Consider the following 15,761-nt stretch of genomic DNA (forward strand, 5'->3'; position numbering starts at 1 on the left):
TTTCATGTCCTGAATATCTGTGATGCAATATGGGTAAATGTACAATCAGGGTTAGATCATTATCATGAAGGGATTAAACTGTGAATTTACACAAATCTGAAATGCACATGCACACATGCAAAAGTTTCCTTTGGTCTAAGTTTCAGTCCAGTTGCTTTAGTTGAATGTACAAACCATTAACTAACAACTGCACTGCTTCAGTCAAGTCTTGTCGACAAAGGTCCAGTGTAGCAACCAGGCACCGACTTAGAGGAGCTAAGCTTTGAGTCAATAAATAATCAACATAAGCAGCTTCAAAACTTTGATGTGGGCTAATGTAGGCAAGGTCATACTTCACTCTCTAACAATAGCTGACAAATAGCCAGGGTCAACGCAGCTTGCTGGGCACTGCCCCACCACACTTCCCTTCTACGCAACAACAAGTCTGATTACTGTGGAAGAGAGGGAAATGAGTCAGCTCTGCTGTGTCAGAGGAATTCACAGTTCTCTAGCATCTGCAAGGACCCCTCTGATGTCACAAGCTACATTATAATAAACAGACCTCCTCAAGAGAATGGACGGAATAATAGAAACACCTCAAAACAGTACCTCTGAATTAGAAATGCTTTTATTGAACTCGCAATTTGAGACTGTCAGACAAGTTGCTTCAACTTGATGTTTATTCGAGACCTCACTATAGTTTATATTATATAAACTCTCTGTACAGGCAACTCACGTCTTTAAAATAGATATTTTTATACCTGTAATATAGCTGCACATTTGTATTGATGCATCAGTGGCAATGTCTGCTGAAGTATGAATTATTGCAAAGAAAATAGTCTTTAAAATCACAACACTAAATGCAAAACACAGGAAGAACTATATTATACTAAATGAGGGATTTAATTAACGACACTAACATACAGCTTCAAAGATGACCATAAAAGATTTAAAAGTTTCAAATACAACCAAACTGTCAGTTTAACTTTGTATTTACTGTAGGATTGTTGCATTGCAATGTGCTTCTTCTGTTATTTTGTTAACCTTGTGATAACATCATACGATTCCAGAAATGTCCCTTTCACAGGTTCAGATAAACATGACAGAACCAACTGAAACCCTGACAGCACTGTGTGTGTGTGTGTGTGTGTGTGTGTGTGTGTGTGTGTGTGTGTGTGTGTGTGTGTGTGTGTGTGTGTGTGTCTGAGGATGTAAGCTTGGGTGCTCATGTGAGTCTCATTACAGGCAAGGACTAAGTAGAGGAATTCTGGATAATGATAGTAAGCCGACAACCGGTAGGGGCAATTTCTTTCTTCCTCACTCTAGTTGTTCCACGTGATAATGTGCTACAAACACAAACAGCACTGATTATTTAAAAAACACTTACAACATTCCCTTTTACAAAACTGCTGCTGAAGCTGTCCTCGACCCGGGCTAAACTCGCTTAAATATAACTCTGAACCAAATCACTACAGCTCCATGCACAAAACCGTTCTGACGTCTGAAGGGGAGGTCAATTCATGTCACCGATACACACAGCTATAAGGATACACACCATTTTGAAACAACAGACTGTATGTTGAGTTAAATAGCATATTAAAAGCCATATTACCCATGAAAAGCAACACAGCTATTCAGTGAATGTCAAATGAAGGCACTTGCCCATAAGACAAAAAGTAAAATGTAGACCAAACTTGGATTTTATCAGAATGAAGCAAAAGCTATAGAAAGTGGAACAGATGAACATCTCGCTTCTCAAGGTGTTCAGAGCTCCTTTGAACCTGCAGCATCTCACTAGATTCACCTACTATCTGACAACAATACATTGATATTAAGTCATCAGGTTGTCTGATACTTACATAAACTCCCCCTTGCGCTCAATTAGTGTCAGAAGTCTGGGCTCCTTCTGGCCAGCCCTCAGCTCCTGAACTTTTGCAGTGTGAGCATCACGATCAAGGAATTATTTATGACTGAGGATGAGAATGGCGTTTGGACATCACAAGCACCGAGCTGTTATTTTAATTAGTCAGACAGACAGACAAAGACATATAGACAGACAGACAGACCCACCTCACGGACATGTTCAGCCGGTAAGTTAGTAAGCGTGTGGTTAGAGTGAAGATACTCAGAGGCGATGATCTTTGTTAGAAGAAGCCATGCTTATTGAACAATCAGAGGCACATTAACGTGACAAAACATGCACTGGAAAAAAGAGTGGCCAAGTTAGTTACTAGTAACGTGAGAAATAAAACAATACCTCAGATGAGTTAACCAGCAACAGCTAGCTAATGTTACTAAACACTGCTAACGTATCTAGTTAGCCGGCTAACGTTAACTGACATTAGGTTACCTGATGTTGATTAACATAACCTGATGTTGAAGCTAAGGTTAGCCAACGAGCTAAAGCACACTGGAACTGAAAAACACACTCGTACACAAAATTATGTAGATTAATTCAAAAAGGATATTGCCAAGCACACGTCGTCGCATATCCCCAAAGACGACTCCATTCTTACCGATGTGTGATAAATAGCAAACGACCATCGGCTATCGACTTTGTGTTGATTCAGTCACTTGGAGAAAGTTAAATCCCGGTGCGGCTGCGGCGGCCTTCCGGGAATGACAGTTGTTTGTTGCTATTACTGCTTGTTTCGCCAGCTGTGGCTGTTGTCGCTGGATGTGGACACGAATGTTCATTACAGTCGGGAAGTCACAATGTCCCGTTTAATGGGCGTCATTCTTCAGAAGCCTTCAAGTGTCTCGGTTCTCGTCTGTGCGCGTAAACAGGCTGGCCACACTACATAGTGAGCTGGTGGGTAGTGGCTGGTTTAAGCTAGGTTAGCTAACAGCTAGCTAGCGATTTAACGTTACAGGGAAGAGATTGCGGAGAGGACTCCCTCCCTCTTCTGCGCCTTCATCTGGATTTCTGGCGGCGAAAATTATGGAGTGAATAACGCCACCTTCTGCCTCGGAGTGTGGACCAGACACATACAGATACTTATCAGGCTGCGGTCGACTAGTAAAAATAAAAAAAACCTTTTAAATCTAACGACTTTTCCTTGACCTCTGTGGAAAACGCCAGAGGGTCAAGGAAATAAACTAATAAACTAATTAATTTTTTAAGTAAATTTATAAAAAATAAATAAATTGGAAGTCAGCTCTTGAAGGAGACTTTAAGGCATTTTATTTTGTAATTCAACTTCAGATTGTCTTGATTGTTTCTGAGTGAAATCTTGAGGTGGTCTAAAATATGAAGTGGAATTGGTATAACTTGGGATTGTTTCCTTTCAAAGAGCTTTTATTTTGAAATTGCATTCACCGGAAGTGTGCTCTTATTTCGAAGTCGGTTCTCGTTAGTAGAAAACGGTCCTGAAAAAGTACGTGCGGGCTGCCGACTGTGTTTTTCGAAGTGGATGCTGGCCTCGGCGTAGTTGAATGAATACGTTATCCCACTAACAATATCTTTGTTGTTTTGGTTTATATGCAGATTATAATCTGATCATAAGAATATGCAGACAATAGTTCAACTCGCCACACAACTCAGTGTGACCTGGAAAGCGTTGATAATGATAAAGATGATCATCAGAAACATGACTCAGACGGAAGAGCTCGTCCCGTTTAACTCTTTTATCAAAGCTTCTGTAGCTGAAGTCAAATAGGGCTTTGAATGCAGTACAACCACAGAGAGAGAATATCAAATGCATCAGTTTGATCACAATACAGCATTTTTCAGCAACTGCAATGTACCATTCTCAGTTTGCCAGCAGGTTTAACAGATTATTGAAAGTATAGTAGCAATTAATAGCAATCTGGCACATTTTGGTCTTTTAAATATCAGATCCCCTAACCAAGGATGGGTCAAATGCAGAGAAGAATTTCCCCAAAGGGATTAATAAAGGATGACTTTCTTTTTCTTCTTTCTAATTACTATAAGTATTTTTTTTTTTATTATCACAGAGACATTGTTATCTGTGAAATAGAAATACACTTTGCAAAATAGTTATATTTACACACCATCTGAGCTGATGGAACTAATTGACCTTGGTAAGTCCTGGGTTTTCTTGTTGGATCAGCAGGTTCACATGCAGGTTTGTTTTCTTCTTTGTAGGGACGGATTATCACTTTAAAAATCTCTTTATCGTGATTCAAAGGTGTCACTTTGACAAATTTGGCAAAGATATTTTGTTGATCCAAGCCTTCTGAAGAGGCACCACTGTAATCACATCACCATTCTCACCCCACTAAACCAATCTTTTTTTATTATTATGTGAGGCGGAATCTGAATTTAGTTAACAATTAATTTAAAGAACATTCTAAGCAATTGTAATTAATCCAACACAATAGGACTCTTAATTGTTCAGAGTCTCTTTGCCATGATTTACAATACATGGATGAGTAAATTGAATGTGTTTCATTTCAGTCAATAACTTAAATCATAAGGGTGCTTTCAAAGTAGTTTCTTCACATAATTGTTACTTTTCTCAATTGTTGTAGGTTTTAATCTTATGAATGGCATAAGGGCTTGAGTCTCGATGCGGCCAAATGTCTCCATTGGGCAGATCTCTCGCCTGTTCCCCCTCTCGATCAACCATCTCGACGGTCAAGTTGGAAGGACTGAGGATTTCTGTCGTGCGGTATGATTGTGTGAGCTGACGGAAGGACGACGTGTCTGAAATGTCGTCGTCAAAGAGGTCCTCCATGAGCTCCTTGCGCTGTCTGCGAGATGCTTTCAACTCATGCTTCAGGTCAGAAACCAGATCTTTAACATCCCTCACTAGTGTGGACCGTATGCCGAACAGGCAGAGCAGGAACACCAGACCAGCACAGATGCCAGAGACAAAGTACAGAGCAACTCGCTCAGGGAGATCTGGAAGAGATGCATATCAGAGTCATGGATTAAACTAAATGTGGCACAAAACAGGAAATTCACAGCTGTTAAACATCTTGGCCCTTTGAACCAAATTATTCCTTAAAATACTGTATTGGCGTTTTTACATTCAACCAATTTACCACAAATTGCATTATTGCTTACAATTGAACGAGAACAACCTGCCAATAACGTGCAGAGGCTTTAAACTCGGTCAAAAAAGGCAATTGAATAGGAGGAACGATAATGAGTCTTTGTCTGATAATGTTGTTGAAATCAAACAATGTATTGAGAAATCTTGCAATTGTGTTCATATTTGTCCTAATTTTGTGTCAATATCAGAAAATGTTTATCAACATGGATGTTTGAGTTTTCCCACCAGCACAGATGAATGCAACATTAAAAAAAAGCCATCAAATCTTTCACTTGTATTATATGTTTATGTAACCTTGACAACATAATTGAAACCTAACCCTTTCATGTATGTGCAGGTTGATTTGAATAAGCTGAAAAAACTACCCATCAAAATAAAGAAACTATGGTATGCTATACTATGGAAAAGTATGCAAATTATATATTTGCATATATATATATATATGTATATTGCTGCACAGCAAAAATAGAGGAGAGGTCTTCAATGCAGACAAGTGGAAAAATATTTTTGAAATGCTCAGTTTATGCAGAAAGAGTCAAAAGGAACAAAATACTTTAAACGGTTTGGAATGCCAGTTCTTCCACTTTTTCTACAGTTTTGTCAAGCTAAGACACCGGCATGGCCCTTTATATATCAGCTACAACAACAATAAAAAATCAACATGCAACTCTTGCCTGACGTCTACAGGCATCAGTGCACATACCCAATACTTTTTCAATGATCTCCAGAGAGTTGGTTAAGAGCACGTTTTGAGGCCTGTAGGTGGGTCCAGTGTACCATCCACCTGCAGGTGAGAGGGGTCTGGGCTCAGACGCCAGTCAAAGTCTCCTGCATGCAACAAAACCTGTGAATCTTTTCTGCTCACTCTTACCATGGGTGTAGTCTGAGATCATGAAAGGATCCGTCGACCCTCGACCCACATCTTCCAGAAGATACCGGGGCACTGAATAGAAAATGTAAGACTTTTACATAATGCAGCAAACCGTGTCACAAGTAGATTGCCTCTGGTTTGTCACTTACCACAAGTGTAAGAGACTCGCAGGTGTTTCCTGGTGCCAGGGAAGCAGGGGTCCCCGAAGGTTTGGATATCAGCCACTAATGAGCACGTTGCCCTGCTGTGACACCTGCGTGACACTTTTCTCAGAGCCGAAGGTGACAAACACTCTGAAATACATTAATTCAAATTAAATTAATAAATGTAATGCCTTCATTATAAGGAATTTGTCAACTGTTGCAACTTTAGCCTCTGGTTTCAAATCTAACCTCTAAAATATTAATATTACTAAATAAATAGGGCACAAAATGTATTCTTTGTCTATAGAACTGATGTTTGTTCAATATTTTTGCCACTAGATGACTCTTGAGCGCCCTGTGTCAGACCCATGTCGGTGTGTGATCCAGGTTCCTGAGGGCAGTAGGGACTGCCATGCAGCAGGTGTCCAAACGTGGCCGAGTAGATCGCCAGGACAGTTTCATTTTTACACATGAGCCTCAGGCGCTCATTTTCACACACCAGCCTCGTGCGGTGGTGCTCTGAAAAGCAGATGGCATATACACACGGTTACAGGAATACATATTTTGATAAACATCTATAAAATAAACTTTAAAGAATATGTTAGTGTTTATTTATAGCTGACAAATAACAGCTTTTATGTTGCATGTTATGTAACTCAATCCACTGATGAAGACTGAATTTTCGTGCTTTCCTAAAATATGAATAAGCTATTAATTTGAAGTGTTTTTTGCAGCATATGCAGAGCAGACAATTCTAGTTGCTTAATACTTTCAATTCAGTAACATAAGTGACCTGACTGATGTACTGGCAACCAGACCACTGTGAGTTGTCCACCTGAGTATATGACCATAGCGACATACCTGGTCTGCACTTGTAGGAGACAAGAAGGTACTTGCTGGTGAGAGGACAGGGGTCCTGTCCAAACACTGGACTAAAAACAGGGATGTGACAGAACTGCTGATCCTGGCACTCTGACGCCACTTTCTGCAGGCAAAATGTGTGATACTCTAGTGTGGGTCTCGACAGCCTTATACCAAAACATGGACTTGATTTCACATTCGTCTCACTGTGGATTTATTTATTTACCTCGATAGCAACTGGGGAAGTGCATTCTTTATCCTCCTCCACCGTTGTGTTTGTGTTTGCAGAGGGACATAAATGCTGATTAGGAACACGTCGTCCATAGAAAGCTGATAGGACGGCCACAGACGTCCTTGAGGGACACTCAATGACGAGCGTGTCTCCTTCACAAGCGTGAGCCGTGTGGTTCTTCAGGATGTTGTGCAGATAAACTGAAAGAGAACACAAGGTGATGCTGATTTAACTTCAAGTGAGAGATACTTTTTACAATACACAACTGGAAGAAATAGTGCTAAATGATGCTTATTAAAACCAAAGCTCATCTCAAACCCAGTGGTTTGATGTGTTACTTTCACCTTTTTAAAATATATAAATAACTTCAGAAATGAAAGAAGCGTGTCAGATTTGCTTTACTAACAGGTCAATTGTTTTTTCTTCTTAACAAAGCAGAACTATATTGGACAATGACTAGAAATACAAACATAAACCTGAAGTCTCCCCTCCCATGTGTGCATCCCGTACCCGGCCTGCTGTGTTATGTGTGTGTGTGTGTAAGGGAGGCAGTGTGAAGCTTCAGAGAGCAAAGGAGAGGCAGTACCAGGCACTCACTCACAATGAACTATTATTAGGCCCCTTGGAGCCTGCAGACACACAAAAAATGGAAACCTCTCCTGAGGTCAGCTCGAGAGAAGCACTGCTCACAATAGATTTGTTTAATTTAAAACATATCATTGACTTTGTCTGAACATAATTATTGTTACCATAATTTCCTCCATTATATATTGTCGTCAAGAATTAAAACAAGTCAGCTCTAGTTTATTTAATGCTTTGGGAGTATCTATTCTGTGAAGCTCTATGTTTAGGACATGGATGTTTAGGAGCCTCTTAACCCTGAGTCTGGTCTTTCAGTATAAGTTGCACTAATTGTTTAGAAAGCCTGATGTGAAGATGACGATTAGGGCATAATGTCATAATGTCTATCAGAAGCTTCTTTTGCAGTTACAGTTCACAGCTGAAAAATAACCACTTAACATTTTGACTTTCTCCTGAAAAATAAATTATAGACATAAAAAACACTTACGAGACAAATCGGGAGCCGAGTGTGTTGTAAGAATCTTCAGAGCCAAAAGAAGAGATAAGAACGAGCAGTAACTCCATGGCACTGCCATTGTGCATATCCTGCATGACAGATCTCAGGGTTTTGATGCAATGAGTTTTCGTGCGATTGACTGCCCTGGAGAGAGCGGTCTGTAGGTCAATGATGCCATTGTGTTTACAATAAACAGCCCCCACACTCCCCTTGTGGCAATAAAAGAGAAAGACAGTTGACTGCAGTTGAAAGCTACGCTCCAGCGTTGTTTTTTGCGCTCGTAGTGTGGAGGAGTGTACATTCAATTTGTTGACTAAGGACCATGTTGAAATAATAAGTTTTGGGAATGCACTTAGTTGCTTTATTTCAGAGTGTTCAATCAGATGATTAATACCAATTTCATGGTCTGTGTGTTAAGTATGAAGCTCAGGAGCTGCAACTGTTAGCTTATCTATAAAGACTCAAAGCCAGAGGAAACAGTTCGGCTTCTTCTACCCAAGTCTCCAAAATATAACGACATCTCTCAAGGCTCACTTATTACCATGTTGTATGTAATTTGTCTACAAAGAGAAATGCAAAAAAAAAAACATGGAAGGTTGTGTTTTTCTAAGTCCTGTTCAAGCTAGCTGTTTTACCCTGCTGCTAGTCTGTATGCGAGGCTAGGCTAATCCCATCATAGCTCTAACTTCATACTTGACAACTTCACAGACAAGAGCGTAGTATTAATATTTCCGTCTAAATCTTGCTTGATAAACATTTATGTCCAAAATTTAGCTTTTTCTCCATAGAAATTACAAGACAGTCACATTAAATCCTGACCAGCAGACGCCCACTGGCATATTAATGTTGAGTTTGCACAATAAAATCTTGATCGTGTGTGTGCGTGTGTGTGTGTGTGTGTGTGTGACTAAATCAAGACTCATTCTCTTGGACTAGGTTGTCAACAGTGAGGGTCCTGTTTATGGAGATAAGCCATTTGTTTCCAGGAGGTCACTTCCAGCTGCTGTGTGTGTCCAGTAGAGATATGTGTATCTCTCCATGAGTTTTCCTATCTTTTTGTCTGTTGAAGAGGAAGTGAAAGGTCACTGACGAGTTTTTTTCCAGAAACACTCAGGAAATCTCTCCTGTTGAACGTCCTCTTTTGCGTAGCCTGAATGAGTTCCAGTTTACTATAATCTATGATTTCAGCCTCTGTTTTCCTCTCTTACTCAACCCTGTTGTCATACCAACCAAACACTGACGCCTAATCCTTGCGAAGTCACTCACCAGTGACTGTGACTTTATCAGCGATATAGCAGCCACTTGTGATGGTGAATCAATATGAATATCTGAAAGGCACTTCAGTCATTTATCACGCAAGCTCCAATAAACACTCCCTCCAAAGCAGCGGAGTGGACAAAATAATGGAGGCTGAGAAGGCCACGTTTTAATTAAGTGCATAAGTAAGAGTGACACTCCCACCTTTCACTCCAGTAAAATTCCATTCACCTCCCATAGGATGTGTCAATAAAGAGACTTATTAACACGGTCTACTTGGAGGAGTGGTACCACTGTGTGGAAAGGGAGATTAGCTTTCAGCTATTTGAAAACTCTCAGGCCATAACCTCCCTGACTTTGTAGATATTTAAAAGCAAAGAGGAGGATACATTTTTCCAGCAACTCTCTCTGCCTCTGTTATATTTCTGGTGATGGTCAAGGGTTATTCATCACATCTCCAGGATTTGTTTGAAATTGTGATGGATTTGTTTTTAATGGAAGAGCCACTTAAAACAAAGAACATGGAGTGCAGAGTCTTGTCTCTTATTTTTTTTAATTCCTAGTAATTCATTGCATAATTCTGCTCTCGATGCTAGTCTTATTTCTTTAGGGAAGTTGAGACCGCAACGCAGCGATTTTGTCATAAAACTCCCTTTCCCTCTTTACTACAAGTTATGGCATTTACAAGAAACACAGATACTGAGCTGAAGCCTCACTCCCAAACTCTCTGAGGACATGTGGGTCACAAGAGAAAAGTTACTTTCATATTTTTAAAATGTATATTCAATACTAATTACCACTTACAAAAAATGATTACAGTCAGTTGAAATAAAATATCAAACGCTTTTAACTGTAAAGCAAAAGGATTCTTTTCATACTACGCAAAACAATCAAAAGTAGCCTTCACCTCTTTCGTTTCTTGCCCACAGCACTGAGGGGATTCCCTTCACCGTGATGCATTGCCCAGAATACCCCTGAAATATCCCGTCTTTGTTTGAAAGACCCAACTTGACCTTTCCAATGGAAGTAGACATTATATAATTAGCAGAATAGACACATTACTCAGCGGTGGTAGGAATAGTCAGACCCTCCTGGAAAAAATTTAAATAGAATACAAATAATTCACACAGGATTATGAAACATTTATTCAAAAACAAAAAAAAAAGCAAGTTACACTTGACTTTATAACTTTTTGTTCCCATATTTATTGCATTCCTGTAGCCAAAACAAACATATTGTGCATTATTCAGTCAACCTGATGAGGGACTTTTGGGTATTTTCGACCTAAAAATTAACTTGTGGGTCTCAAATTAATTGTCTTAAGTTATGTTTTGAGTCACATGCTTTTATCAGTTCCTGTCTATTGCAATATGCAGAGGAACCTATTTTAAGCTCATAGATTCTGGCATTGAGTATATAAGAGGGAGTACCCCGCCCATTTCTCTGGGACCTCCCTCTCTCCCTGACTAGTGAAGTATGTTCAGAGCGATAGCCTTCAAGGAGCCCTCAGACCAAACACAACCAGCCAGGAGGTGTTTCGCTTTCTTCTGACATCCACGGCCACAGAGACACCTGAAACCACGGCAGCACTTGTTCAAGGGCTCTGTTGTCATTTTTCAAAGTTTTCTCTCTCTCCAGTTCTGTGGGGGGCGAAAAACTTAAAGAGAAGCTTTGACTGAAAAGAGGGAATTTAACGTTTTTTTGGGACGACATGGCACTTCGACAGAACTCTGACAAGGAACCACTCATCGAGTTGTTCATTAAGGTCAGTCATTTCTTTTCAATTTCATTAAACTCTCTTGTTGATGGGCACCTTCTGAAGATACCTATCCCACAGATGTGTTTGTACCTCTGCTGAAGGTCACAGCATACTCCTTTACCACTGAACTCAGACCGTCCACCTTATCATCGCACACACAGACGGAGCTGATGCAGGGGGCTGACACGCAGCATGAACCAGGCACACCCACGTTACTGACGCACACATTCAGATACAGTCCTCTATATAGAGGAGTAAACAAAAAGTTATCTTTTCTTATTTCTCACCTCATGTTGTTGCCTTATAGCCAAACTATAACATACACCAGGATGTCTTCATTCCCTCCGTGCTAAACATGTGCACATTGTGTTCCTGTTAATGGGATCTGTGCCTGAATCTTAAAGACAGTGTATCTTCTGATATATAAAAGAAGGTCAAGTGATACAGCACATTACGCTTTAGACAGTATATAATGTCTCTTTGTAGATAAAACACTAAACATTCAGTCTCTCACAGGAAATGTTTTACTTTTTCTTTCAAAATGTTCTCATTTGCTTCCTTGCTGAAAGTTAGACTAGAAGATCAATACTCATCTGTATAATTATTAAATACGGTAGAAATATTGGAATATTTCCAATAAATATTGGAAACAAGGGGAAACAGCTGGCCTGGCTCTGTCCTAATGTAACAAAGAGCAATAATTAAAATGGTATATCTTGTTTGTTTGATCCATATAAAAAATGACTATTTCTGGTTTTATGAGGGTTGTTTATGTCTACGTCAGACAGAAACAAGACTGCAAAAAAAGACTGCTGCCAGCCAAGAAAGCTGCTGCTTTAGTCATATTTAGCGTACAACAGTGAGAATTATATCTTCTCATCTAACTTCCTGCAAGAAAGCTAATCATATCCCATAACGTCAGACTATTCTTTTCAAATAAAGAGGGAGTCCAGACAATGTTAGCGTCTGCTGTTTTCTGCTACGACACAATTCATGCTTTTCCCTCCGTGGAGGAAACCGCCCAGACACACCTTTCACTTCCAAGATCCCTTTTGTATCAGCAGATGAGAGGAGAAGAGAAATGGCTGAAACAGGGCATTTGTGGCCTTTGTGGTCATAAAACTAAACATTACTTTCTGTATTTTTCAGGCTGGACATGATGGCGAGAACGTGGGGAACTGCCCCTTCTGTCAGAGGCTCTTCATGGTTTTATGGCTGAAAGGAGTCAAGTTTACAGTGACCACTGTTGACATGAGGAAGTAAGCTCACCTCCTCTGGCAAAAACACTTCCTGAGCATCTGTTCACAGGATCGTTCACACAGAACTCTATTAAGAAGCAAACAAGAGAGAAATTGAGAGTACCTCAAACCATTCCTGACTTGTGTTGCTCACTTTGTCTGACAGAAGTTTGTGACGCCCAGGTGTACAGAGAGCTCTGTGTCGCTGCCAAACAAACACCTTCTTTATTTTCGGCTTTATTGTGTGAATTTCTCAGTCATTACCCGTGAGCAAATAAGATCAGGAAACTTTGAAAGTATGTTGATAATTGAATGATTCAGAACACACACTACGGGCCTTTTAAACAGCCGACCACTCCCAGCATTGTGTGTTTTCATAACTAAATCACCAGACAATGTTACAATCATTAATCCACAGAGCCGCATTTAGTTCTGACAGCCTCGATAACCAACACACTCTCGGTTTTGACGCGCTTGATAACAGTCTGATTGAATGAACTGTATGAATACATCTAATAAGTCAGATGTCTATAACTCCCCTCTCCATCTTTCTACCTCCTCTCTCTCCAGGAAGCCAGCTGAGCTCAAAGACCTGGCCCCTGGGACCAACCCTCCTTTCCTCCTCTACAACGGCACCCTCAAAACAGACTTTATCAAAATTGAAGAGTTTCTTGAACAAACACTGGCCCCTCCCAGGTATTGTGCCGCGCTTAATCATGACACAAATATTAATCAGTCGATAACTTATTCACATCAAAGAGGTTTACTCCCAAGTTTCTCCCCCCCGCAGGTATCCTCATCTCAGCCCGCTAAACAAAGAGTCCTTTGATGTGGGCGCTGACATTTTTGCAAAGTTCTCTTCTTTCATCAAGAACAGCCCCAACAATTCCTGTAAGATACTGTTGTGATTCATTAAGCAGGTTGTTCTGACATAATGTCTGTGAGATAGAAATGCTTGGGAAATATATTCATTGATTTTCGTGTTATTCATTGATTTGATGTGTTATCACAGAACTAATCAGCGGGGGGAAGTAACTTAGTGATTACTAAGTACTGTATTTCATTTGGATGCACTTTTATTTCCAGTTTATGCTACTTTATACTTTACTTTAAATTTCAGAGGGAACTAAATAAATCTTTACTTAAAATACAAATAGATGAATGATGATAATCCAATAGTATAACAAGATAAAGCTATATATGGGTTCTTTTGCATGATGAGTACTTTTGTTTTCTGTACTTTTACCTAGGAAAACATTTTAATTGTACTCACAATACATTGTATTATGGTAAAAAAATACTCAGTATGCGGAAAATGGAACTTATAATACCTACGTATTGGATTATTGTACTACAAATTGGGATACATTGATGTGTACGCATCATTTTATGTTTTATCTGGTTGAGGCAGTGGGGTCAGGGCCCGCTAAGACTTCTGCTGGCGATCAGCTGTTAAACAAAACAGCTGCTCAGGTACTAATTCCACAGACCGCCACTGGGTTGAGGTGAAACTAATTTGCATTTATATCTGGTTTGGTTGGATAAAAATTACAAAGTCAACGTCAATTTTGTATAGAATAACTTTGCCTATGAAGTTAAAGGTACAGATGTTAAATAAATGTACCTCAAAATTGCAGTTAAATATGATACTTCAGTAAAAGCACTTTTACCTCACGATTGACCTGTAGGTACAATCCACATCACACGGTTACAGAAAATCAACTCAACACATCTCTGTGTTCTGACCCTTCAGTCCATGAGAAAAACCTACTGCGGGAGTTCAAGCGCTTGGACAACTATCTGAACTCGCCCCTTCCTGACGAGGTCGACCACAACTCCAGAGAAACCATCACCATCTCTAAGAGGAAGTTTCTGGACGGCGACCGCCTCACCTTAGCTGACTGCAACCTGCTTCCTAAACTACATGTCATCAGGGTGAGACAGAGCATCACATTTCATTTTGGGGTCATTTATGGCATAGTATAGTTCATTTTTATTGTTTCTTGGCTTTTTAATTGAGTTCACGTGATGGAAAGTAACTAAGTACTCAAGTATTTTACAAAGGTAACATTTTGAGGTATTTATTATGCTACTTCTTCTATAATTATTGCACTTTTTAATCCACAAGTAATTCATTTGATTGATATAGCCCCATCTGGTTTTCATATTTAGATTTTACATAGAAAACATATGCTGTGCTTATAAAATACTACAACTGAACTGTTTAAAGTAGATGAAACTAGCTTTGCCTCAACCAGTGAGAACAATTAAATGCTGCTAACAAATTGATGCATCAGCATTAACAATATACTAATATCATGAGGACCAGCTTTTAAACATTTTGTTAATAATATTTACATGTTTTTACTTTTAAGGAGTATTTTTACAATGTATTTGAATATTTCAACCGCATTAAAGAGAAATATTGTATTAAGCCACTATATTTACTCAAAGTTATTTCATCGATTGAGATTTTAGAAACAATGACCATAAAATATGATGCTTTGTCGTTAAGTATATCAAACCGTATAAGTAGTAATTTGACATTGTTGTATTGGTGCTTTTTCTTAGATAATCTGAGTACCACTTTGATCTTTAGGGATACGTTTGATCTTTCTTTTCATACTTGCAGGTTGCTGCTAAGAAGTACTGCGACTTTGACATTCCTGCGGAGTTCACAGGCGTGTGGGGTTATCTTCAAAACGCCTACCAGAGAGAGGAGTTCAAACAGACGTGTCCAGCCGACATTGAGATCGAGAAAACCTACTTCACCGCGGCCAACAAAAAGAATTAAAAATCTTTGAATTATCTGTAATTTATGTCCTGGTTCCACTCAGTGTAACAGTACATATACAGATGGTGATCTGCAGAGGGCGCTGCGACATGCTGAGGCTAAATGTTTTACTGGTTGTATCTATTTACTGTTATCCATAGTCACTCACAGATAGATGGTACTTTCATGCCACGATGAAAAGGCCAAATGTGCAATTTATGTTTTTGTTTATAGTGTAAATAGATATTTTTCCATGCTTTTTATGATCAAACACCCTAAAAAATTATGTGTGTGTGTGTGTGTGTGTGTGTGTGTGTGTGTGTATATATATCTATATATATATATCCATATAGATATATATATAGATATATATAGATATATATATATATGATTTTGTCCGTGTGAACATCAGCTGCAGAAAGCTAACAATGAATTTCTATACAAATCATTACATACACTTCTGTATCTGATATGATTCAATCATCTCTGTCACACTAATAAAGCATATTAGATTTATTTCTCATACCCTTGATTTTTGTGTGCTTATAA

At 39.2% G+C, this 15,761-nt stretch overlaps 2 protein-coding genes and 1 long non-coding RNA gene across 3 annotated transcripts; 1 reads left to right on the plus strand and 2 right to left on the minus strand.

Annotated features, from left to right (window-relative positions):
* Nucleotides 1–1,838: 1,838 nt before the first annotated feature.
* On the minus strand, nt 1,839–2,967 carry LOC137794691 (uncharacterized). The gene is made up of 3 exons (XR_011078326.1): nt 2,496–2,967; nt 2,050–2,181; nt 1,839–1,949 (listed from the first exon to the last, which is right to left on the minus strand). It is a non-coding gene; the product is annotated as an uncharacterized lncRNA (long non-coding RNA).
* A 624-nt stretch (nt 2,968–3,591) lies between these two features.
* si:ch73-335m24.2 (protein eva-1 homolog C) lies at nt 3,592–8,271 on the minus strand. Its single transcript, XM_068587809.1, is given in 9 exon segments — nt 3,592–4,846; nt 5,704–5,784; nt 5,872–5,943; nt 6,021–6,164; nt 6,381–6,533; nt 6,876–6,999; nt 7,102–7,307; nt 8,177–8,247; nt 8,249–8,271. Coding segments are annotated over 9 exon segments (1,260 nt in total). The 3' UTR covers nt 3,592–4,460.
* Nucleotides 8,272–10,939: 2,668 nt separating this feature from the next.
* clic2 (chloride intracellular channel 2) lies at nt 10,940–15,613 on the plus strand. The gene is made up of 6 exons (XM_068583326.1): nt 10,940–11,207; nt 12,351–12,460; nt 13,010–13,135; nt 13,230–13,330; nt 14,193–14,374; nt 15,072–15,613. Exons 1-6 carry the CDS (start codon nt 11,154–11,156, stop codon nt 15,231–15,233), a joined length of 735 nt encoding a protein of 244 aa, XP_068439427.1. The 5' UTR covers nt 10,940–11,153; the 3' UTR covers nt 15,234–15,613.
* Nucleotides 15,614–15,761: the final 148 nt, after the last annotated feature.

This window comes from Clinocottus analis, unplaced genomic scaffold (assembly GCF_023055335.1).
Source record: "Clinocottus analis isolate CAN_PGR_092001 unplaced genomic scaffold, fCliAna1.0.p SCAF_10, whole genome shotgun sequence".
In the NCBI taxonomy this organism is placed as follows: Eukaryota; Metazoa; Chordata; class Actinopteri; order Perciformes; family Cottidae; genus Clinocottus; species Clinocottus analis.